The 26,175-nt window shown below is 44.0% G+C and overlaps 1 protein-coding gene and 1 pseudogene across 1 annotated transcript in view; one reads left to right on the top strand and one right to left on the bottom strand.

The window, feature by feature from the left end:
- Window positions 1–4,966: 4,966 nt before the first annotated feature.
- Window positions 4,967–26,175, top strand: part of GGNBP2 (gametogenetin binding protein 2) — a 45,425-nt gene continuing 24,216 nt past the window's right edge. The window contains 5 exon segments of the mRNA XM_049771564.1: window positions 4,967–5,155; window positions 5,784–5,982; window positions 17,928–18,008; window positions 20,267–20,520; window positions 25,648–25,746. Of these exon segments, the coding sequence (XP_049627521.1) occupies window positions 5,890–5,982; window positions 17,928–18,008; window positions 20,267–20,520; window positions 25,648–25,746 (527 nt within the window). The 5' untranslated portion in view covers window positions 4,967–5,155; window positions 5,784–5,889.
- Window positions 22,663–22,761, bottom strand: LOC126028296 (uncharacterized; annotated as a pseudogene).

Here is a 26,175-nt window from a genome sequence, read left to right as displayed (position 1 = left end):
CTTTTAAGCTCTCTCAAAGAAAATAAAAAGAACTGGCAATCACTTTTTATTTATTGTTTGGATTTTGGGTCACAACTGAGGTGTTCAGGGATTACTTCTGGCTCTTCACTTGGAGATCACTACTTCCTAGGGATTGAACCTGGGTCATCTTCATAACAAGACGAGACCTTCTGCTATACTAACTCCCTAGTTTTATTAATAAGCATTAAAGTGCAATACATTTATAAATCACACAACATTCTTTTCTCCATGGACATTTCCATTAAATCTAGGAAGAGAACAGACTCTCTCTCTCTCTCTTTTCTTTCTTTCTTTCTTTCTTTCTTCCTTTCTTCCTTCCTTCTTTCCTTTCTTTCTTTCTTTCTTTCTTTCTTTCTTTCTTTCTTTCTTTCTTTCTTTCTTTCTTTCTTTCTTTCTTTCTTTCTTTCTTTCTTTCTTTCTTTCTTTCTTCTTTCTCTCTCTCTCTCTTTCTTTCTTTCTTTTTTTGGTGCCACACCAGTACTTTTTTTTTTTTTTCTTTTTGGTTTTTGGGCGACACCCTGTGACACTCAGGGGTTACTCCTGGCTATGTGCTCAGAAATCGCTCCTGGCTTGGGGGGACCATTTGGGGGATTGAACTGTGGTCCATCCTAATTCAGCCACGTGCAAGGCAAGTGCCCTACCACTGCACCACCGCTCTGGCCCAGGAGTTATTCTAGGCTCTGTGCTAAGATTTAATTCTGGCAGGCTCGGGGGATGCCAAAGATTGAACCTTGGTCAGCCATGTGCAAGGCAAATGCCCTACCCACTGTGCTCTCACTTTATCCCCAGTATACTTCATTTAAATCTAGGTAGCTTGAAAAAGAGTTTATCTCACTAATTTCTGAGATTTGAGGAGAGCTTTCATATATTGGGAATCAGTCTAGGAAGTAAAAGGGTAACCACATCTGATAATCACATCTCCATCATTCTATTTTTTGTCTATTTTTTTATAACACCCTGATTTACCAAACTTCATAGTACAGTCATTTCAGGTATTAAATGCTCAAACACTAATCCCAACATCAGTGTGACCTTCCTTTCAGTGTCCTTAATCTTCCACTCATACCACAACCTGCCTTCATGCAGGCACAGCCAAATTTACTTCATATTGCTTATAACAGAAAATAAAACGAGGGCCCGGAGAGATAGCACAGCGGTGTTTGCCTTGCAAGCAGCCGATCCAGGACCAAATGTGGTTGGTTCGAATTCCGGTGTCCCATATGGTCCCCCGTGCCTGCCAGGAGCTATTTCTGAGCAGACAGCCAGGAGTTACCCCTGAGCACCGTGGGGTGTGGCCCAAAAACCAAAAAAAAAAAAAATAAATAAAACAATCAAAACTTAGATCAACATGGGTCAATTTGAAATAACTGTTGTATCTCTCCATTGAGTAAAGTCAATTTCTAAGGGATGGGATTGATGCTAGTTGAGCTTTCTGTGTTATTGTTTAAGTTCACTGAGCTTGGTAGATTACTATGTAACTTTCCAATCAGGTTTCCTGTGATACTACTGGGCTGATCCTACTATAAAATTTTGAGATGTCACAGCTGTCCAGGATTTAAACATTTAAAACAAATTTGGTTTGTTATTTCTAAATTTCTTATCAGGTACCAGCAAAATGTCCTCTGATTTTGACTGTTTTGTCTCTTGACCTTTTAATCTTTTGTTTTTTTTTTGGGGGGGGAGGGCCACACTTGGTAAAGCTCAGTGCTCAGAAATCGCTCCTGGCAGGCAACGGGGACCATATGGGATGCTGGGATTCGAACTACCTTTGGTCCTGGATCGGTCACTTGCAAGGTAAATATCCTTCTGCTGTGCTATCTCTGGGGGGGGGAGGCTCCAGCCTTTTAATATATTAACCCTGCCCTTTACAATGACGATAACTAAGTCTGAAAAAGGCAGCATCTTTTTTTTTAAACATATTTAGCATCTAGTCAATTAAGGTAAACTCTTTATAGATATACTTGTCTGTGAAGTATTTGCTGCAGCAGGTCTAGAGCAATAGTACATTGGGTAGAGCATTTGTTTTGCACACGGCCAGCCAAGGTTCAACCTTGAGCATCTTATATGGTTCCTGGAATCCACCAGGAGTGATCCCTGAGCTCAGCACCAGAAGCCCTGTGTAGCGTGGGATGTGACACCCCCCCCCCCCAAGTTTTCTTTTTCTTTCTGCAACTCTACTTGTTATAGCTGGGCAGATCAATAGTAAAAATAAGTACATGGTTTAAAAATAAAACTCAACATTTTCCTTTTGGTTTTTGGGCTGAGGGTTTTTGGACTTATTCTTGGCTCGAAGTTCAGTGATCCACTCTTGACGGGGCTTAGGGAAAATAAGAGGTACCAAGAATCAAAACAAGGTGCATGCAAAACAACTACCTTACCCACTGTACTTTATCTCTGGTCTGGAATAATTTTCTAAGTATTTTCCATCCATTATTGATTCTATATTCGTAGCATATTGGCTACCTCTCTTTACCTCCCTGAGCAACAAAATCGCAAAATATCTACCTTTAGCTTTACCGAATACTTGTATTTTGTAAAACACTGTCCAAAATACTAAGCAGTGTGTTCACCAGATGTAAAAGACAAATTCAACAGTAAGGAAAGGGTTTTCCTATGGTGATAATACTGTGGTTTCCTATTTATTTATTTATTTATTTATTTGGTTTTTGGGTCACACCCGGCAGTGCTCAGGGGTTACTCCTGGCTGTCTGCTCAGAAATTGCTCCTGCAGGCATGAGGGACCATATGGGACACCGGGATTCGAACCAACCACCTTTGGTCCTGGATCGGTTGCTTGCAAGGCAAACGCCGCTGTGCTATCTCTCCGGGCCCGGTTTCCTATTTTTTTAACCTCATATGCAGGTCTTAGTATCTGTAAGTCACTATAAAAAAAAACAAAAAACAAAAAACTTTAGTGCATGAATTAAATCAGTTTTCTAACAGATTTAAACTCCCAGAGTGAATATTTTTTGTTACTAGTCAGTGTACAATCAGTAAAGTGATGATAAAATTAATACCTTATTAACTCAGTTTGTAATTTTCAATATACTTCATCCAACAACATAATGCAAAGGTAGTTTTGGGGGCCAGAGTGATAGCACAGTGTTGCAAGTCAGCCCCTGAAGAGGTTGACTGATGGAGATGGAGGATGAGGTCTTTCCCTTCCAGCTCGGAGCATGCGTCTGCCACCCTGTTCAGCTGGCGGTTCTGAGGTGAAGCGGCGGGTAAACAGCTCGCAGTCAGGCTTGTGGAAATATTACCTTTATTTGGTGGACAAGACTGAAGTCCAAAGCCTCAGCATCAGTTCCAGCCAAAATCCCCTCGCCTTCCACAGACCCTTGCTTTTATCCCCCAGAATCAGGTACCACCCAATGGTGGGATCAGATACCACCCAATGGTGGGAGCAGAATCAGGTACCACCCTAGGGTTGGGGCAGAATGCCAGGTCACACCCTAGGGTAGGGTCAGAAACATAATAATCCCTTAAAATGTTTACATACACAACAGCACAGCAGTTCCCGGCATCCCAAGTGGCCCAGGAATTTCTGAATGCAGAACCTGGGAGTCACCTCTGAGCACTGCCTGGTGTAGCCTCAAAACAAAAAAACGAAAGTAGTTTAAGAGGCATATATACATTAACTGAGTTTTTATGGGAGCATCGTTAGATCTTAAAAGCCAGAGTAGTCTTTAGGAGTGTTTTTATATAAAACACGAGTCTCTAAACATGTCCACATTTGGGCTCTGTACAATAACCTGTCAGAAGTTGCATGCACATCTCCTATACCTACTGGATTTAGGTTAAAGACCACAGCATTCTTCTGCAACTGACCAAGACAAGAACCAGATAATCTCACCTTTGGAACTGAACAAAGGTTCTTCCAGTTTATTATGTCACCTACCCTAGTGACCACACAATGTCATAAGTCAACATGGCTTGGAATACACTATGGGGTCTTTTGTTGTTTTGACTCCAAGACTTCATGTAATGACCAAAAAGCTCATTTTAAAGGTCAGTATCACTGCTCTAGCCCAAGAGGAGAGGTAGTTATGACAAGTGGACGAATCCCTTTAACACCATGAAGCCTCTCTAAGCAAGCTACTTCCCAACTGTTTTCTTGGTTTTACTACAGGCCTGCAAAGCCTCCAGGTAGGAACTGAGTACACGGCGGCACGGAGAGTGTATAAGGGTTTTCTTGGCAACTGCTTTTCAGGAGCCTTTGGAAGGGCAGGGCCTTTGGCCAGTGCCAGTACTTTGCCCAAAGGAACTGGTGTCCAGTCTAAGCCCCTGAGTTAATATTAATCCAGGCCAAGAAAGAAGTTTCTCGGGCCAGTTTCCAGTCTTCTTTTTGCTTCCAACAGCACATGGACATAGGCAAAAAAAACAAAACCCAAAAAACAGTCGCACTTCAAAATATGTTCGCTTCCTTGGGTGGATGCTGCTCGCAGTTTGTGAAGCAGCGAAGCAACAACTGGCTCCCTCCAGAGGAATAGGGGTGTCGGGAAAGCAGCGTCTCTGGAAACCTAACCCAGAGTCTGTCTTACCCCTGGCGATGTCTCCCATCTCTCCCGCCTTCCACAATCCTCCCAGGGCCTCGACTCTCAGGTCGGGCCTTAAAGTCAACCCGTCGGCCCCGAGTGTGGCGCCCTGACGTCTAGGGGGGGCTACTCGTTGTTCCTAGCAGCCCTATTGGGGGGTCTATTCCAGGGGCCATAACTGGCGGGATGAAATCGACCGACAGGCCAACTAGCCCCCAGCAACCTCTTCCTTCCTTCCTGGCTCGGCCAGGCCAGGATCGGGGGAAGACGAGCTAGGATCCGCGCCTGCGCAGTCTCTCTCGCGAGAGCAGGCGACCCCGCCCCGCCCCTCTCGGCGTCCTCGGCCCCGCCCCTCCCGCCCCACCCTCCCCCGCCCGCCGCCCTCCCCCTCCCCCACTCCCCGCGGCGCGAGCGGCGGCTGCTGCCTCAGCTGGGGAGAGGAAACGGCATTCGGAGCCGCGCTCCCGCCCAGGCCGGTCCTGACGCGGGCCTCGTCAGCCGGTAACGGGGAGCAGAGGTTGGGGTGGGGGGGCAGAAAACCCGAGAAGCGACCGCGGAAAAACGGTGAAGGTCAACCCGAGACGCCTCCTCTCAGCAGGGTGAGGAGAGAGAGAGGGTCTTGCCGCTTCGGCTCCCCCGCCCTCTCGACGGGCTCTGCAGAAGCGAGGCGGGGTCGGCCCCTCCCAGGGGCGGGGCCTCGCCGGGCGGCCGCGCCTGGACTCCCAAGCTGATTGGGCGGGGCTAGCCCGGAAACGGGAGAACGGGTCAGCCTGAGGCTCTCGGAGCGGGCCCTCGACCCCCCCACACCCCCCCACTCCCGCCTGTGAGGAGGCTGGAGACGGCTGGGTGGGGTCTCCGGGGGCGGGGCCAAGGGAGCCCAGAGCGGGGGGGGGGGGGGCGGCGGGTCGCTCTTCCGCTTTCTCCTTTGGACCCTGCGGAGAGGCCAGAGGCGGCGGCGGCGGCGGCGGGGGTGGGGGTGGGGTGGGGAGGGCGCGCGCGCTCGGCGCTCTGGGCGCGAGGGGGCGGGTCCCGGCGGTCCTCGGCGCTGATTGGCCGAGCGCGTGTGGAATCGGGTGATGGGAAACGCAGCCGGGCTCTTCCTTCCCCGCCCGCCCGCTCGCAGCGCTCCCTCCCCCTCCCCCCGTGGCGAATGTGCTGCGCGGCGACGGCGGCAGCGACAGCGGCGGGTGCTGACGCTCGCTCGCTCGCGGGGCTTGTCTGTTGCAGGCAGGAGCTGGAAGGAGGCGGCGGCGGCAGCGGCAGGAGCAGCAGCAGCAGCGGCGGCGGCAGCAGCTGGGCGGAGGTGACGGCGGCCACGGCAGTGTCGGAGACGATGGCGCGACTGGTGGCAGTGTGCAGGGACGGGGAGGAGGAGTTCCCCTTCGAGCGCAGGCAGATCCCCCTGTACATCGACGACACGCTCACGGTGAGCGAGCGAGCGATCGGGCGAGCCAGCGGGCCGGGCCGGGCTCGCCTCCCCTCGCCTCGCCTCGCCTCGCCAGCCGCTCCCCTCCCTGGCAGCTGTTTCTCCTCCTTCCCCTCCCCCAGGCCGAGCGCTGCGCCCTGGAGAGAGCGAGCGGAGTGTTGCAACTCCTAGGCGAGGCCTCCTCCTCCTCCTCCTCCTCCTGCGCCCCGCCGGCCCCACCGACTCGCCTCTGCAGTGGGGCGCCCCGGGAGCCTGCCTCGGCGGGCCCCCAAGCCCGGCGCCTCTGCCCCGCGGGTGTCCCCCTGCCTGTTCACACCTTCCTTCCTTCCTTCCCCCCTGCCCTGACGTCGCACAGGCCCCAAGCATGTGCCTCCGAGTTGGGGGGAGGTTGAAAGGCGCTGGAGTTCGGGTTTGGGGGGGCTTCTCCCTTCCCCATACCACCGACCCATGATCAGGCTTCATTCTCTGCAAATGTCGCAGCTCCGTGGCTACCTCTCTCTCTCTCTCTTCTCCCTGCCTGCCTCCTTCCTAAGCGTAATTACCCAGGGCAGAATGACATGTTCTGCTTGCACAGTCAAGATGCCCCTGAAACGGTTTGTTTTTTCGCTCCTAGCCTGTTAGCTGGTCGATGACAGAAAAAAAAACAAACAAAAAAAACTCTTTTTGACAATGCTGTGCTTGGCTAGGCCATGACGCTTCAAAACAGGCTTGCTTGGCCTTCTTGTCTTCTTCTTTTCACAGGGAGCCTTTCCACCCCCACCTTCCTCCTTTGGAGGGAAGCAGAATTCGTGTTCAAGGGATCGTTTAAGAGACACTGCTTTCTCCTCTGGAGTGTCAACACTCAGATCTGGATGGTTTTCCTTATTTATTTATTTATTTTTTTTTATAGTTGGTGGCAGGTTGTGTGTGCAGGAACGGGGAGGAAGGAGTATGGTAGACTCTGCACAGTATTGCTGTATGATTTCCTTTCAAAGGAAATGGCAGAAATTTGAATCGAATCTGAACAGGAAATGAGTGCAGTGGCTTGCCACTGTTTCTTACATGAAATGAGCTTCAGTGTCTTGTTGAAATCTGAATTCCGTGGCTGCTGAGGATCTGGAATACTTGTATTTGCCTATTGAAGATAGATGTAAATCTCCTTATCACCTTTGTTCGTGTTTTTAACATTTTTTAGGTTTCAAAGACCATTGGTGTTTTGTTTCTGATTTTTTTATTATAAATATTTACTTTTCTTTTTTTCAAATTTTATGTAAAATGCAAGTCATTGTAGAACTGCCACCCTTAGATGCCTTTCTGTGTGCCAGGTTTAATTAAGACTTGATTGAGTTGCAGTATTTTAAAAAGGATTAGATGAGCTATTGAGTGACTTAATTTGTTAGAACTTTTTAAGTGAAAGTATCTATGATTACAAAAGCAGTTTTTTTTTCCTTCTCCCTGGGAAAAAGATGGAATGATTTGATCCTGATAGAAGGCAAATAGAATTTTTGTTAGTGCCTGATCATTAACTTGTAGCTTTGGTTCTGATTTCTTCACTTTGCATTAGAAATATTGTGGACTTGTAAATAAGTTTGAAAACTTGATTCATCTGCTGGTGATTTTTTTTTCCACATAAACACTTTGCTATAGTACTGAATATTAACCTCTTAGGTTTGTTCCAGAATATTGGAAGATAAAATCCTAAGGGGTTGGACATAAGATGATTGCTGTCGAGTGTGTCATACCAAAACACTGGGGAAATTAACATAAATTTGAGTGTTAAATGTTTGTAAGCATTTAAAAGGCTTTCCATTTTCAAGATAACACTCCTCTATGGTAACAGCACGGTAACATCTCATACAGTGTAGTTTTCCTCTGGCTGTGCAAGGGATTAAACCCAGAACCTCACACCTACAAGGCAGGTGCTTTTCCTGAACCACATCCTGGCCCCTCATATACACAACAATTTAAATAGCTAAATTTTGGGTGTTATTATACTCAGTACAATGATTTTACAAAGGCTATGTAGAAAAAGATGTAACCTTACACTTTTTTTCTTTTTTTTTTTTTTTTTTTTGGTTTTTGGGCCACACCCGGCGTTGCTCAGGGGTTACTCCTGGCTGTCTGCTCAGAAATAGCTCCTGGCAGGCACAGGGGACCATGTGGGACACCGGGGTTCGAACCAACCACCTTTGGTCCTGGATCCCAACCACCTTTGGTTCTGGATCTGCTGCTTGCAAGGCAAACGCTGCTGTGCTATCTCTCCGGGCCCTACACTATGATTTTTATGCTGATTTTTTTTTTTTTTCTTCAGAAAAAAGTTGCTATTGGTCTAAATTGCCTCTTTTTTTTGGGGGGGGGGGGGCCACACCTTATGGGTGCTCAGGGGTTACTCCTGGCTCTGCAGTCAGAAATTGCCCCTGGCAGGTTCCAAGGACCATATGAGATGCTGGGATTCTAACCACCGTCCATCCTATATCGACTGCAAGGCAAATGCCCTACTGCTGTGCCATCATCTCTCCAGCCCCTAAATAGCCTCTTAATACAGAAAAAAGTGCAGTTTTTCTTTGGGGTGGAAGAGTTATTTAGGGAATGAACAGAATTATTGCTTTGTCTTGGATACTCTACGGACTAACTGGATGCTGGTTCAGAATTTGTTTATTTTACTCCTGGCTTTGGGCTCAGGGATCAAAGCTGGTGGGCTCAGGACCATATATAGTGCAGAGATTGAATTTGAATTGGTGGTGTGCAAAGCAGGAGCCCTACTGGATATACTGTCTATTCAGCCCCTAAAATTCTATTGAGAACAAATAATGATGAAGGTGGTTTGAGAGTCATTTTTACTAGATAACTAAAGGAAAAATATAAAACAAACTGTTGGAAAAGAGAGGGAAGATCCCTCCAGCAGAGAAGTTTATGCTCTACTTTGGTATAGTACGATTAGGTGTTTTTTTTTTTTGTGGGGAGTGGGAGGTGTTGGTGGTTTTTGTTTTTGGGCCACACCCAATGATGCTCAGAGGTTTACTCCTGGCTGATGCTCAGAGGTTTACTCCTGGCTCTACATTCATTAAGTATCTCTGTCAGTGCTCGGGAGCCATATGGAATGCCATGGTTTGAACCTAGGTCAGCTCTTTGCATTGGTTAGTTCTATGATAGTTTGGTGGCATGTCTCTGAAGTTTAAATCTGATTTGGTTTTGGTTCCAAGGTTTGTAGGTAAGATACTGAAGAAACATTTTGTGAAATTTATTTCCAATTAGTTTAGAAAATTGTTAGATCATAAATGTCTGGTTACAGTACTTGGAATCAGTTACAAGTGTTATTTGGTAACAAGATTACTAAAGGTTGCTAGACCTAGTTAAACTGGGTGTTTTTACTTTGGTTTATAAAATGACGTTAAGAGGTTTGTATTTGAAGAATTAGATACTTTGGGGGGGGGGGTTTGGGCCACACCTGGCTGCATTCCTGGGTTTCTCCTGGCTCTTTGCTCAGAAGTTACTCTTGGCAGGCTCAGGAGACCATATGGGATGCGGAGAATTGAACCCAGGTCCGTCCCAGGTAGGCCGTGTGCAAACACCTTACCACTGTCTTATTGCTTTGGCCCTGAAAAATAATTTTTAAGTAAGTTTATTTGCAGAGCAGGAGGCATTATTGGGCCACACTTGGGAGTAGTAAAGGTTTCTGTTCAAGGACCATTCCTGGTGGTTCTCAAGGGGTCATATGTGGTGCATGGAATTGAATGAACCACAGTGGGCCTTGGGTAAAGCCTTGTATAAGTTGGTCATAAGGAAAGCTCCTTTTTCCTTGGACTATCTGTTTAGATCCTTAATTGAGTTTTTAATTATAAAAAACGGCAAAATACGTTCTTTAAAACAATCTTGAAAAATAACCCAGGTATTCTCCTTTCCATGAATAAAAAATTTATTTTTTATTTTTTGGGTCACAACGGCAGCGCTCAGAGGTTACTCCTGGCTCTACGCTCAGAAATTGCTACTCGCAGGCTTTGGTGACCATATGGGATGCCAGGATTTGAACCACCTCCAGCCCCTATATGAATAATTTTAAGGATATAGCAGCATTTGGTATAATGCTAGTTGTAATACATGCATAGATGCAGAGTTGAGATGTGTCACAATACACTGTTGTATAACATTCCATAACTTTATTTGTTGGAGACAGAGCTGGTTCTAGAGTTGCTATAAAAATATCAGTAATGATGGGGCCAGAGCGATGGTGCAGAGCAGTAAGTGCCTTGCCGGTACTAGCCTAGGACAGACCAAGGTTTGATATCCCGGCATCCCATATGGTCCCCCCAGCTAGGAGCGATTTCTGAGTAACCCCTGAGCGTCACCGGGTGTGGCTCCCCCCAAAACCCAAAAAATAATATCAGTAATGTTAAAATATTCTCAATGCATGAATACGTTTTTATTAAAGGCTATTTGGGGACCACACTAGTGGTTCTCAAAATTTATTCCTGACTGCTTAAATCTTTGGCAGTGCTGGGGGGAATCGTGTTGTACTGGGGTTTGAAATGGGGTTGGCTACATGCTAATAAGTGCCTTAGTCCCTGAACTCTATCTGGCCATCACTAAATTTTTTGGTAAGGTTTTTAGAAATACTAGATTTTAATAAAATACCCCTCCTTTTTTTTTGGCTTTTGGAGCACACTTGGATAGTGATCTGGGCTCAGGGATCCCTCTTGATAGTGCTCAATGGACCACATGGGGAACAGGGATCAAACCCAGATGGCTGACATCTATAGGACGGCTCACACTACAGCTACAGTTCTTTATACATTGTGTCAAGCTGCTGAAATATTTATCTTTTGGATTTGTTTGTTATTGGGCCACATCCTCTGGTGCTCGGGGATTGCTCCTGGGAGTAATTCTGCACTGGGAATTATTCCTGGTGGTCCCAGGGAACCATATTAAATGATGGGGATTGAATTCTACTTGGACTAAGGCAAATTCCCAATACTCTGTAATACCTCTCCAGCCCCCGTTGAATTATATCTGATTCTACTTTTCACCTCCTAACTAAAAATAGTTGCAATGTTTTACAATGTGATATATTTTTATTTGTATATATATTTTTTGTTTGTTTTTAGGCCACACCCATTTGATTCTCAGGGATTACTCCTGGCTAAGCGCTCAGAAATTGCCCCTGGCTTGGGGGGACCATATGGGATGCCGGGGGATCAAACTGCGGTCCTTCCTTGGCTAGCGCTTGCAAGGCAGACACCTTACCTCTAGCACCACCTCACCGGCCCCTTGATATATTTTTAAATGAGACTTTAAAAATAGTAAATGGTAGTATATCAACTTGGGGCTTAGGTGTTAGAACTTTCCTAAAAATTTAGTGCTTAGGGTGCTCACTTCAGCAGCACTTATACTAAGAATTTAATTTTTAGTACAGGAGTGAGTAGGGCTCTTGCCTTGCATGCTGCTGATGTGGGTTCAATCCTGATACCCCATATGTTCCCTTTAGTACTCCCTAGTATTTCCTGAATACAGATCCAGGTGTGGTCCAAATCCCCTACCACCACCAACAATTTTTAGTATTTAAGATGGGAGGTAACTCAGTGGTGGAGTATTTGCCTTGCATGTTTTAAGTGCATGGGTTTGATATCCATCACAGCTCCCCACTTTCCAAAAAAATATAATAGAATTCAAATATTTTCTTTCAACTCTGGATATAATATTGAACTTTATCAAATGTGATAGATGTTGCAAAAACAGATAGACTAACTTGTAATAGGATAAAATTATTCATTGGGATGATGAGACCAGGTTCAACTCATACTCCATGTGGGGTACCCAGATGCTGCTGGGAGCAACCCCTAAGCACAGAAGCCCCATTCCACACAACAGCATACCAGGAAGTGTGGAACACCCTTCCAGTAAGTTACCACAAAAGTGACAAAAACAAAAAAGTTAACACTGAAATGTTGGTGGTTTTTGTTACTTTTGTTTTTGGTTTTCAGGGCCATACCAACTAGTGCTTGAAAGTTGTCTGCTTAGGAATCTGCATGGGAATGCTTGTGATGCTGAGAATGGAACCTTGACCTGGAACTCAGTGAAACACCATTCTCCAGCCCTTTGTGTTATCTCCCCAACCTGACAATGATTTTATTTTTCTTTGGAAGGTGGAGATTTTTGGTCTGTACTCAACTGTGCTTACTAACCCTGTTCTGTGCTTGGGGGTTATTCCTGGCAGGATGGGAACCTGGAACCTTTGTGGTACTGGTTACTGATCTCTGGGTGGCTCTGAGCATAATAACCTTTGCCCTATTCACTATTATCTTTTCCTCCACTAAAAAAAAAAATATTTTAATAAATGTAAATTTTGGTTAGCTTTTGAAAATGCACTGAAACATTAGCTGTGGTCAAAGAAACCAGGACAGTATACTTCAGAGTGAAAGTAGGGGCCCTGAGAGATAGCACAGTGGCTAGGGCATTTATTTGCCTTGCATGTGGCCAACCCTTGTTTGATCCTGGCAACCCATATGGTCCCCTGAACCTTCCAGGAGCGATTTCTTTTTTGGGGGGGCAGGGGGTACACCCGGCGATTCTCAGGGGTTACTCCTGGCTATGCACTCAGAAATCACTCCTAGCTTGGGGGACCAAATGGGGACACCAGGGGATCGAACCACAATCCTTCCTAGGTCAGCGCGTTCGAGGCAAATGCCCAACCGCTTATGCAGCTATTCCAGCCCTCCCATCCCTCCTGAATGATTTCTGAGTGCAGAGCCAGGAGTAACCCCTGAGCACCACTGGGTGTGGCCCTAAAACAAAACAAAGAGTGAAGTAGATAGTGTGTAACTTTATAAAGTGTAGTAATTGCAAGACAATGACTCATTCAATTTTAGCTGGTTACTGAAAGGTAGCCTCAGCTCTAAGCCGAACAGTAATGATTCCTCTTTAAAAACAGGGCTGAGGGGCTAGAGAGATTGCACAGTGGTAGGGTGTTTGCCTTAGATGCAGAAGTATGGTGGTTCGAATCCCACCATCCCATATGGTCCCCCGAGCCTGTCAGGAGCGATTTCTGAGTGTAGAGCCAGGAGTAACCCTGAGCGCTGCCGGGTGTGACCAAAAACCAAAACCAAAAAAAAAAAAAAAAAAAATCCCAGGGGCCCGGAGAGATAGCACAGTGGTGTTTGCCTTGCAAGCAGCTGATCCAGGACCAAAGGTGGTTGGTTCGAATCCCAGTGTTCCATATGGTCTCCCTTGCCTGCCAGGAGCTATTTCTGAGCAGACAGCCAGGAGTAACCTCTGAGCATCGCCGGGTGTGGCCCAAAAACCAGAAAAAAAAAAAATCCCAGGGCTGAGTGATAGTACAAAGGGTAGGACGCTTGACTTGCATGTTGTCAACCTGGGTTCAGTTCCTGGAATCCACTATGATCCCGAGTCCGGTATTTTTCACTCTATATGATACACCTGACCATAAGACGCACCTAGTTTTTAGATGCTCTCCTCTGCACTCAGGCTTCAGCTCCTGGCGGCATTTGCTCCATAAGACATACTTTTTGGGGGAAGGTGCGTCTTATGGTACGAACACGGTAATCACTGAGCCCCACTAGTTGTGACCTCAAAACAAAATTAAAAAAAAAAAAACCAAAAATGCTAAATCTCTTTGTATTTATTTATTTAGGATTTTGGACTACAGACGTGGCTCTGCATTCAGGGATCACTCCTGATAGGCTCAGGGGACCATATGGTATAGGGGATCAAACCCAGTTGGACTGTATGTAAGACAAGCGCCCTACTTTATTGTATTACCTCTCTCTCTCCTCTTTGTGTTTTTAGACTGCTAGTGACTCCAGAAAACACAATGTTAGTTTATTGAACTCTTAAATGTTGTCTATTCTTCCTTATCCCCATCTCCTTTTTGTTTAGGCTATACCCAGGAGTACAGTGAATAAGGCTAGCTCTGTGTAGTATTCTAGTGAGACCACAGTGATGGGGCTGAAATTGGGCCTCCTTTATGCAGTACTTGTGTTAGCCCTTTTATTTATTTCCTTGTATCCCCCAGGGTCCCAAAGACCAGAATTATAAAAGGCTTTTTGTTTGTTTGTTTAAAGTAAAGGGTCTATGAATGTGGTTCAAATGATAGAGTTCATGCAAAACGAGTTATATTCCAAGAGGAAGCCTGATTATATATTCCTACCTGAAGCTCTGGTGCCCCCACAAATTAAATTTTTTTCCCAAATTAAATTTAAGTAGGCTATAGAATAGCATAAAAATTATAGATGCCTGCCAGGAGCTACTACTGAGCAGATAGCCAGGAGTAACCCCTGAGCGATGCCGGGTGTGGCCCAAAAACCAAAAAAAAAAAAAAAAATTATAGATGCAGTGACTGGAGAAAGTGGTAAGGCACTTTTATTCTGTGCTGTAGATCCAAGTCCTATCCATATGGTTCCCTAAGCTCCATTAGGAGTAATCCTTGAGCACAGAGCCAGGTGTAGCCCACCTAAAAAAGGAGGTTGACTGTTTGCCTTGTACATGGCTAACCCAGATTCAGTCTCTGCTGTCCTATAGAGTCACCAGGAGTGAGCACAGAACCAGGAATAACCCCTGAGCACCTCCAGGTGTGACCCAAAACAAACAAAAAGTGCAGTGATTTAGGCAATTGTTTTTTTTGTTTGTTTGTTTTTGGTTTGGGGGTCGCTCCTGGCAGGCTTGGGGATCATCTGGGGTGCCGAGATTTGAACCACCGTCCTGCATGCAAGGCAAATGCCTTACCTCCATGCTATCTCTCTGGCCCCTTTTCTTTCTTTTTTTTTTTTAAATAATATGTTTAAGCACCATGATTACAAACATGTTTGTAGTTGGGTTTCAGTTATGGGAAAGAACAACCCCCCTTCACCAGTCCAACCTTTCAACTACCAATGCTCCTCCCTCAACCTCCTCCCCCACCCCCAGCCTGTATACAGGCATTGTATTTCTCTTACTCACTACCATTGTCATGATAGTTGTTAGTGTAGTTATTTCTCTAACTGCACTCACTACTCTTGGTGGTATAGTAAGCTTCATATCTTGGCCTGGTCCTTTTGGCCTTCATCTTCATTGTCTCTAGGTATTATTACTATACTGTATTTTTTTAAACATTGATTGATTTAATTGGTTGTTGGGCCACTCCCAGCAGCATTCAGGGATCACTCCTGGCTCTGCACTCAGAAATCATCCCTGGCAGGCTGGGGGACCATATGGGTGCTGGGAATCGAACCAGGTTTCTCCCAGGTCAGCCACATGCAAGGCAAACGCCCTACCACTGTGCTATGTCTCTGGCTCCTGTATTTTATTTTTCTTAAATCCCAGAGATGAGTGAGACTATCCTGTGTCTTATCTCTCGATCCCTCTGACTCTTTTCACTCAGCATAATAGTTTCCATGTCCATCCATGTATAGGAAAATTTCATGACGTCATTTTTCCTGACAGCTGCATAGTATTCCATTGTGTATATGTACCAGTTTCTTGAGCCATTTATCTGTTATTGGGTATCTGGTTTGTTTCCAGATTCTGGCTATTGTAAATAAGCCTGCAGTAAACTGCTATTTTTTCTATTTATTTTGATCTTTACAGTTTCTTTTAGCTACATTATTAGAGACCAATTAAAACTTAAATCTGTGGGGGATGAAGTGATAGCACAGCGGCAAGGTGTTTGCCTTGCACGTGGCCTACACAGGACAGACCCTGGTTCGAATCCCGGCATTCCATATGGTCCCTCATGCCTGCCAGAAGTGATTTCTGAGCACAGAGTCAGGAGTAACACCTGACCCCCCCCACCCCCACCCCCCAAAAAAAACCTTGAATCTGTGGGGAGATGTTTGGAGGTCATTATATTGATAAGGCTACTAAATATGCAATAGTGTTGCTAGCAACACTGTCATAATGAAACTATGTTAAATGTTTTTATTTGGGGAGTATCTTAACTCCTGTTGGGTTGTATCTAGTGAAACTGGGCTATTCCCAGCTCAGGGTCACTCCTAGCAGTACTCCAAACTGTTAGTGTGAGTGGACTAGATCTTGCGTGCAAAGCATGTGCTCAGCCCTTTGAGCTATTCTTTCGGCCTCCTGCTGTCATTATTATTACTCTCACTATTTATAGTAAGACTGTGATTATGAAATTAAGAAAAACTAGAGAGAAGTTAGTAAATCTAAATATTGGATAATGGATCTTTGAAACTTAAATTTGGACATAGGATCTGTATATATGGGGGGAAAAAAGAGCTGTTGATGTGGAAGCATGTCTCTGAACTTGGTATAATGAAAGAAAAGGTGGGCCAGGGGCCTGAGTGATATAGTACAGCAGGTAGGGCATTTGCCTTCCACTCAACTGACTTGGGTTCAATCTCAGAACTTCATATATTCCTTCATATATATTACTAGGAGTAATTCCTGAGTGCAGAGCCATGAATAAGCTCTGAGCACTATCAATGTGGCTCAATTGGTACAATGGTAAGGGTTCTTTTCTTGCTTAGCATCCAACTTACCCTGGTTTGATCCTTGGAACCTCGTAAGGTCCCATGAGCCCTGCCAGAAGTGATCTCTGAATGCAGACCCAGGAGTAAAGCCTGAGAACTTCAAAGTATGACCTAGAAATGGAAGAAGGGAGGCAGGCTCTCTCTATTACCTAGATATAGCAGCATCTTATTTATGGAGGCTTACTCCTGGCTCTGCATGCAGGGATCACACCTTGCAGGGAGTGGCAGGGACTTATTTAACCAGGGTCGATCTCATGCATCCTACCAGATAAACTATTCAACACCTAAGAAACTTGTGTTTCAAGCCACTCATTTCTAAAATGAAGATAAAGAATGGTCACCTTCATTAAAGATGCAGTTTTTGTGAAGTGGTGATACCCTTTTATGATCTTATAATCTGACTGGAGTGTTTTGTTTTATCGGTTTTCCTCGTTTGTGTGTTAACTCTGTGTAGGAGTTTAAGGCCCTTGTAATCTAGAAATAGAAGTTTGTCCTAGCACAGTGTGTTTGAAACCTTTAACTATATTCTAATTAAGATAAGTGTTACATTTTATGTATACATAAAATATGAATGCATTTCACTGTTTTGAAAACATTCCCCTTTTTCACATTTCATCATTTCTGAAATTGGGATGCTTTCATTTGGTGACTTACAGTTATGGCTCTTCCTTGGTGAACTTTTACAATCAGTATTGTCACAGTTTTATGACTTTTTGTTTTAGTGCAGTGCTGAGATTTGAACTCATGTCTGCCTGACCTCTTGCTTCAATCCTAATTTTCCATTTTTTAAAAATGTTTGGATTAGGGGCTGGAGAGATAGCATGGAGGTAAGGCGTTTGCCTTTCATGCAAGAGGTCATCGGTTCGAATCCCAGCGTCCCATATGGTCCCCCGTGCCTGCCAGGAGCAATTTCTGAGCATGGAGCTAGGAGTAACCCCTGAGCACTGCCGGGTGTGACCCAAAAATCACAAAAAAAAAATGTTTGGATTATAAAGATCGTTGGAGAAAGCCAGAAGGGGATAGCATGAGTGGGTAGGAGGACATTTGCCTTACCCGCAGCTGACCTAGGTTCAATCCCAAGCATCCCATATGGTTTCCTGAGCTTTCCTGGGGTGACCCAATTGTCGACAGTTCTGGCCCAAAAACAAAAGATAATTGGGATTGGGGGCATGTAGAGAATGGGGTAAGGTAGGGGAGGAAATCTGGCTTCTTCAGTGCCCTATTTATTATTATTACTTGGTTTTTGGGTCACACTGGTAGCACTGAGGGTTTACTCCTGCCCGTGTGTGCTCAGAAATCATTTGGCAGTGGTTGGGGGATCATATTGGGATGTTGGGAATCAAACCCATGTGCAAAGGCAAAAAAAAAGCCCTACCTGCTGTGCTATCTCCAGTCTTATGAGTGATCCATTTTAGGAATTTATAAAATAAGATGTTTGTGTTCAAATAAGATAAATAATTGATTTCTTTTATTATTTTGCATATTTAGATGGTGATGGAATTTCCTGACAATGTGTTAAATCTTGATGGACATCAAAACAATGGCGCACAGCTAAAGCAGTTCATTCAGGTAATAGTTTTAGAAATCAGCATTTTAGGGGCTGGAGAGATAGCATGGAGGTAAGGCGTTTGCCTTTCATGCAGGAGGTTATCGGTTCGAATCCCAGCGTCCCATATGGTCCCCTGAGCACTGCCGGGTGTGACCCAAAAACCACAAAAAAAAAAAAAAAAAAAAAAAGAAATCAGCATTTTAAATTGTGTTTTAAAGAGTAATTGGAATTTAGCTTTTTTTTTTTTTTTTTTTTTTTTTTTTAGCTTTTTTTGTTTTTGTTTTTTGGGTCACACCTGGCAGCACTCAGGGGTTACTCCTGGCTCTACGCTCAGAAGTCGCTCCTGGCAAGCTTGGGGGATCATATGGGATGCACCACCTTCTGCATGCAAGGCAAACGCCTTACCTCCATGCTCTCTCTCAGCCCCGTTTTTTTTTTTCTAGCTTTTATTGTAACATGTAACTGATTTGTTTTTGTTTTATGAAAGTCCCTCGAGGTCTTAAGTTTTCACTGAAGTTGTTTTCTTTTACTATTGCTGTAGCGAATATATTTTATTTTTGTTTTTGGGTCTCACCCAGCAATGCTTAGAGGCTCTAAGCTCAGGAATCACTTCTTTTGGTTGTTGGGGGACCATATTGGCTACTGGGACTCAAACCCTGGCTGGCTGCTGACAAAGCAAACTACTATCTCCTGACCTCCAATGAATATATTCTCTGTATCTATCCCATTTAAAGGGATGTGGTAGCATTGTGTTTTTACATGTCCATAGGTTTCACTTCCATCAGGACATCTTTCCATCTTTTTTTTGGGAGGGGCACACCCCTTGGTGCTCAGGGGCCACTCCTGGGTCTGTGCTCAGAAATCGCCTCTGGCTGCTTGGGGGACCATATGGGATGCTAGGAATCAAACCAGCCAGTCCTGGATCAGCCTCGTACAAGGCAATGCCCTACAGCTGTGCTATCACTCCGGCCCTTCCATCTTTTTTTTTTTTTTTTTTTTTTTTTTTTGGTTTTTGGGCCACACCCTGTGACGCTCAGGGGTTACTCCTGGCTATGCGCTCAGAAGTTGCTCCTGGCTTCTTGGGGGACCATATGGGACGCCGGGGGATCGAACCTCGGTCCGTCCTAGGCTAGCGCAGGCAAGGCAGGCACCTTACCTCCAGCGCCACCGCCCGGCCCCTTTTTTTTTTTTTTTTAAAGACAGGTTATATGTACACAGTTTCATTGAGAATTTGTTGGTTTTCTGTAGTAGCTTCACATAAAATCAGATACCATGAAATTTTTATTCCCAAGTAATATACCTTCTTGGATGATAAATAGTTACTTAAAACCTGTGTCTACTTTTGGAGAAAACTTAAAAGGTTACTAGTAGAAACATCTTTCTTGGGAGGTAACTACTTTTCCATCTGCCTTTTGTTAAAGTGAAGATCTACTGGGGTAGTGTTTTCTTTGATTCAAGTCTTGAGTAGGACTTGTTAGAGTTTTGCCCATTTCTTTACAGCTATTTCCAAATGATTTTTCTGCTTTTTTGTAACATGTAACAGAATTTGTAACATGTCACCAGAATTATTCACTGCAGGTTCCTCTATACAATAGACTGTTCTCTCCCATTAATTCAACATACCTGTTAGATTGAGAACTTCTCTGCACAATCATCCTAATTTGACTCCTGTAGCTAAACATATATTATGTTGTTAAAAGTTGAAAAAAAAATACTAAAGCTACATTGCATCTTTTCCCCCCTATTTTTAAATAAGTTTTCTTTTAAGTGAGAGAACTACATTTAATACCACTGAACAAGTACCAGATATCTGGGTCTGAACCTTTATAATATGCTGAAGCACTTATTAAACTCTGACATCCTAAGCAGGGGGGTTTATATCTTAGATTCTGCAACTTTGGGGTTTTTGGAACAAACTCAGTCCAACATGGATAAGGCTGCCTTGTTTGCAGATAAAGATGGCAAGCCTGGCTCAGGTTTTACTTAATGTGCAAGGTTAAAAACCAGTGGTAGGGCCCAGAGAGATAGCACAGCGGCGTTTGCCTTGCAAGCAGCCGATCCAGGACCAAAGGTGGTTGGTTCGAATCCTGGTGTCCCATATGGTCCCCCGTGCCTGCCAGGAGCTATTTCTGAGCAGACAGCCAGGAGTAATCCCTGAGCACCGCCGGGTGTGGCCCCAAAACCAAAAAAAAAAAAAAAAAAAAAAAAAAACCAGTGGTAGTAGTGAAAGTAATTTTATGTCTTCTCTAAGGACTCATCATTTTTCTTTTTCTCTCAGAGGCACAGTATGCTTAAACAACAAGACCTAAGTATTGCCATGGTAGTAACATCTCGTGAAGTCTTGAGTGCACTTTCTCAGCTCGTCCCATGTGTTGGTTGTCGTCGAAGTGTGGAACGCCTCTTTTCCCAACTTGTAGAGTCTGGAAATCCTGCTCTTGAACCCCTGACAGTAGGGCCGAAGGGAGTCCTATCTGTAACTCGAAGCTGCATGACTGATGCAAAGAAACTTTATACACTATTTTATGTACATGGGTAAGTATGAATATTTAGGGGGGGAAATGGGTCTATTCACTTTTTTGTTTTGTTTTATTTCATATCTGGCACTGCTTGGGCTACTTTTCCAACCATGGAAAAATGGTCCTGGAGATTGAATCTAGGAGTCCTATATGAACTCTAAGCTATTTTCCTGCCTTATTCTTTCATTTTACTTATTTTGTTTGTTTTGGAGTCATACCCATTGTTATAGAGGAGTTCCTGATGGTGCTCTGGACTCACTTTTGGGAGCAGTGTGAGGATCATGACCCGGTCTTTCATGGTGAAATCATGTGCTCCAGCCCATTGAGTTTGCTCTCTGTTAAATCTTTTGTTTGTGGGGCCAGAGCAGTAGTGCATTGAGTAGGTTTGTTTACACACAGCCAGTTTGGGTTTCAGCATCCTATATGGTCACACTAGCACCACTAGGAGTAGCTCATAAGTGCACAGCCAGGAGTAACCAACCCATCAGCATTGTTGGGTATTTCCCCCAAACCAAATATTAATTTTTTTTTGGTTGGTTTGCTTTGGTTTTGGACCATAGCTGGCAGTCTCAGTACCATATGGGATGCTGGAAACCAAACCCAGGTCAGTTGCATGTAAGGCATATGTCCTACCCAACTGTACTATATCTCTAGCTGTCCCCTCTCCTCTCTTTCCACTCCCATCAAATTTTTGAATTTGGTGGTGGTAGCAGTTTTCCTAAATTTGGTTACTCTGGTTTTTTTTGTTTTTGTTTTTGTTTCTTCGGGCCACACCCGTTTGATGCTCAGGCGTTACTCCTGACTAAACGCTCAGAAATTGTCCCTGGCTTGGGGGGACCATATGGAATGCCAGGGGATCAAACCACGGTCCTTCCTTGGCTAGCACCTTGGCTAGTGCTTGCAAGGCAGACACCTTACCTCTAGCGCCACCTCACTGGCCCCAATTTGGTTACTCTGAATTTGGAATGAATATTCAGTCTTATTAACTGTTACTATTTTGACCAAACGTTTCTGCTCTTTACAAGGGAGAGGCAGGCAATAAGCAAATAGATAACTTGGTTTCTTTTGTTTTTGCCACACCTGATGGTACTTGGGTTACTCCTGGCTCTGTGCTCAGAAATTGCTCTTGGCAAGCTCTGGGGACCCTACAGGATGCTGGGGATTGAACCTAGGTCTGTGTGCAATGTAAATGCCCTACCCCCTATGCTATTGCTCTGGCCCAAGCAAATAGATAATTTGTAAGAAAAAATCTATCAATAAGAGAATGAATGGTTGAAGTTTGTATTGAAGCTTGTCAAGAAAAACTTTCTGAAAATGAATATAAAACGAGAAAGTGAAACTTGTCAATACCTGTGGAAAAAATCGGGAAAGAGGTAAATATATAGTTCAGAGGGTAAAGTTTTCCTGTCTTGGGCCCGGAGAGATAGCACAGCGGTGTTTGCCTTGCAAGCAGCCGATCCAGGACCAAAGGTGGTTGGTTCGAATCCCGGTGTCCCATATGGTCCCCCGTGCCTGCCAGGCACTGTTTCTGAGCAGACAACCAGGAGTAACCCCTGAGGACCGCTGGGTGTGGCCCAAAAACCAAAAAAAAAAAAAAAAAAAAAAAAGTTTTCCTGTCTTGTTTTAAAGATGGTAAACCATTGTGACTAGAATGGAATGAATTAAGGTAACAGTAAGGAAGTAAAAGTAGAGGAGTAATAAAAAATGAAGTAATGCTTTGAAGTCATTCTTAGGGTTTTAGGGAGGAGACTGGAGAGGGGAAATTGGTCCACACTTGGCTGTGCTTGGATTACTCCTGGTTCTGTGCTTAGAAATCACTCCTGGTGATATCAGGGAATCAAATGCAGTGCCAGGGATTGAACCCAGGTCAGGTACATGTGAGTCAAGCATCTTTATTATCTTTCAGGCCACATTTTCATGACAGGAGGGATGTGGGGAGAGTGACAGGTGCCAAGGAATTGAACCCTGAGCCTCGACCTGTGAAATTTCTATATCCCTAACTGCCCTAATTGGCCAAAGTGGGTTTATTTGCTTCAAACTAATTGGGAAGGTTTGATAGACCTTTCATTTGATAATGGTATCATTTATTTATTTATTTTTGTTATTGTTGTTTGGATCGCAAAGACACGAGTTTTATTGCAAATTGAGTTTAGGTATCAAAAATATGGAATGCTTCATGAATTTGCTTGTCATCCTTGAGCAGAGGCCATGCTAATCATCTCTGTAATTTTAATATATGTGCTGCCAAAGCGAGCACTCATTTATTTGTTTTGAAGTTGGGCTTTGACAGGTTTTTTAGCAGTCCTTGTTAGTAATGAGGGTGACCATCAGAGATAATGAAAACTGGATCCTAACTATTATCTTGAGGATGTAGGGATATGACTCAGCAATAGAGCACATGTTTGAGGCCCTGGGTTTTGTTTTCTGCCACTAAGAATAAATTTTAAACCTGGGCATATTTTGAGGAATAACCTAATTGCAAATTTTAGATCAAATAAGTAGAGGGAAGGTAAGTCTAATGAACTAGAACAATGTTGGAGAGATAATCATAGGGGTTAAGGGCCTTGCAGGTGACCCACTCCTGATTTATCACTAGCACCACAGCTGGACCCTCCAACTTTAACAGGAGTGAGTCCAAAACTAGTGTGGCCCAGACTCCCTCCCTCAAATTAAAAGAAAAATGGGTTGCTTTGTTTTTGTTTTGTTTTGTTTTTGTTTTTGTGTGTGTGTGTGGTTTTTGGGTCACACCCAGCAACACTCAGGGGTTACTCCTGGCTCTATGCTCAGAAATTGTCCCTAGCAGGCACAGGGGACCATATGGGATGCCGGGATTCGAACTGATGTCCTTTTTTATGAAAGGCAAACGCCTTACTTCCATGCTATCTCTCTGGCTGCTTTGGTTTTTTTGAGGATGGGGAGAATACACCCTTTTGTCCCTAGGTGACTCTTCCTTACTCAGTAGAGACCCAGAGTAATGGTCAGGGGACCATATATGATGCAGGGGATTGAACCCAGGTTGATTACGTGCAAGGCAAGCACTTACCCACTGTGCATTCTTTCTGACCCAAGATAGAAATAATTTACCTCAGAATGTCTTAAAAGTTAATGGATAGGGGCCATAGTGATAGCACAGCAGGGAGAGCATTTGCCTTATATGTGGCCAGTCCAAGTTCAATCCCTGCCAGTGCATCTGTTTCCCCGAGCCTACAAACAAAAATTGGGTGGAAGGCCAGAGCAATAATATGGCAAGAGTGTTTGCCTTGCACGTGGATGATCAGGTTCAATCTCTGGCATCTTGTATGGTCCGCTAAGCCCTATCAGGAGTGATTCCTGAATGCAGAGCCAGGAATAACCTCTAAGCATCACCAAATATGAAAAACAAAGAAAAGCTCAACAAAATCCACAATGAAAAGTTAAGACCCTTTGCTGATTGGTTGATGAGGTATAGATATGGTGGTACATTTTTATTTGTATAGAGTTTCTGTTGGTGGCCTCTCAGACTATTTAATATTTGGATAAGGGAAAGTACTGAGTGAATAGGTATTATTAAATTATATATTATTAAAATACTTAAATATTACTCAAGGAGTATGGAGGTATGATGAGACCCTTATAATCTGAGAGAATAGAGTATAAATAAAAGCAAGTCTTGAGGCTGGAGAGATAGCACAGTGGTAGGGCATTTGCCTTGCACGTAGCAGATCAGGACTGACGGTGGTTCAAATCCCAGCATCCCATATGGTCCCCCAAGCCTATCAGGAACAACTTCTTTTTTTTCTTTTTTTTCTTTATTTAAACATCTTGATTACAAATATGATTGTGATTAAGTTTCAGACATGTAAAGAACACCCCCCCTTCACCAGTGCAACATTCCCACCACCAATGTCCCAAATTTCCCTCCATCCCTCTTTTTTTTTTTTTTTTTTGGTTTTGGGCCATGTCCAGTGACGCTACGGGGTTACTCCTGGCTGTGCACTCAGAAATCACTCCTGGCTTGGGGAACCATATGGGACATGGGGATCTGCAGTCCATCCTAGGTCATCCGTGTGCAAGGCAAATGCCCTACCGCTGTGCCACCACTCCGGCCCCAGGAATGATTTCTGAGCACAGAGCCAGGAGTAACCCCTGAGCACTGCCAGGTGTGACCCCAAAAAAGTCTCTTTCAGCATTTTTCTTGTATTGTGATTGAATCTAGATGTCATATATTCAAGTCTTTCAACATTTTTTTTTGTCTTTTTTGGGGGGGCCACACCCGTTTGATGCTCAGGAGTTACTCCTGGCTATGCACTCAGAAATCGCCCCTGGTTCGGGGGGATCATATGGGACGCCAGGGTATCGAACCGCGGTCCATTCCTTGGCTAGCGCTTGCAAGGCAGACACCTTACCTCTAGTGCCACCTCACTGGCCCCAGTCTTTCTCAACATTTTTACAATTGCAAATGAAATGATTGGCAAGTAGACAGATTTTTGGGTTAAATATGATGAGCTGGGCCCGGAGAGATAGCACAGCGGCGTTTGCCTTACAAGCAGCCGATCCAGGACCAAAGGTGGTTGGTTTGAATCCCGGTGTCCCATATGGTCCTCCGTGCCTGCCAGGAGCTATTTCTGAGCAGACAGCCAGGAGTAACCCCTGAGCACCGCCGGGTGTGGCCCAAAAACCAAAAAAAAAAAAAAAAAAAGAATATGATGAGTTGTTTAGAGAGATAGTATAGGGCCATGATGGCGAACCTATGGCACTCAAAGGCCTTGCAGGTGGCACGTGGGAAGGTCCGCAATTAAGATATTTGATCTGTGCCGCATAGTTTTTAGATACTAAAATCTTGTTATTAAGGTTTAATTAATGTGCTGGCACTTTTGAGGAAATTCTTTGATTTTGTGCGGCAGTTTGGGTACTTGGGCTCAAAAAGGTTAGCCATCACTGCTATAGGGGATAAGGTCTTACATTGCATAGGACGGGTCTCAAGTTTAATTCTGACACTACATATGATCCCCGTGCATGCAGTGTGTGACGGGAAAAAAAAGGAATTTGATGGGAAATGCTCAATCAGATATATGTATAACTAAGTACTCTTCTAACTATAACAAGTGGTAAGTAGAATTGTTTTTTAAAACAATGGCTTATTATTCTTTACTTATTTATTTAGGTCCAAACTAAATGATATGATAGATGCTATTCCAAAAAGTAAAAAGAACAAGAGATGTCAGTTGCACTCTTTAGATACACACAAACCAAAACCTTTGGGGTAAGTAGAATTAAATACTAAGATGCTTATTTATTGTTAAAATTGCTTTGATCATATTTAGTTAAAATTTAAAGATGCAGTCACTAGTTTTATTTCATTAATAGGCTAATTATAACATAGGTCAAAATGTTTCTCAGCAGTTCTTTTTGTGCATAGAAACTAAATAGGGCCTTTATAAGTTTTTTTTAAACTTTTTTCCCTTACATATGTTTAAGAAGAAGAAACTTTATCTTTGTGAAAATTTATGTAGCCAGTATTTTTAGAGAAATATGTCAACTATTTAACAATCATAAAACGTAAAGTTATGCATTATTCATAGTCATGTATATTTCTATAACTAATTTGCAGTTTTAGGTTGGTTCTGTAATGCCTAAGGCACATTTTGCCCCCTTATGGCACAATGCCACAGTTACTTACTACAAAATTGGT

This window comes from Suncus etruscus, chromosome 1, assembly GCF_024139225.1.
Source record: "Suncus etruscus isolate mSunEtr1 chromosome 1, mSunEtr1.pri.cur, whole genome shotgun sequence".
Taxonomy (NCBI): domain Eukaryota; kingdom Metazoa; phylum Chordata; class Mammalia; order Eulipotyphla; family Soricidae; genus Suncus; species Suncus etruscus.
This window is presented reverse-complemented; position numbering and strand designations above follow the sequence as displayed.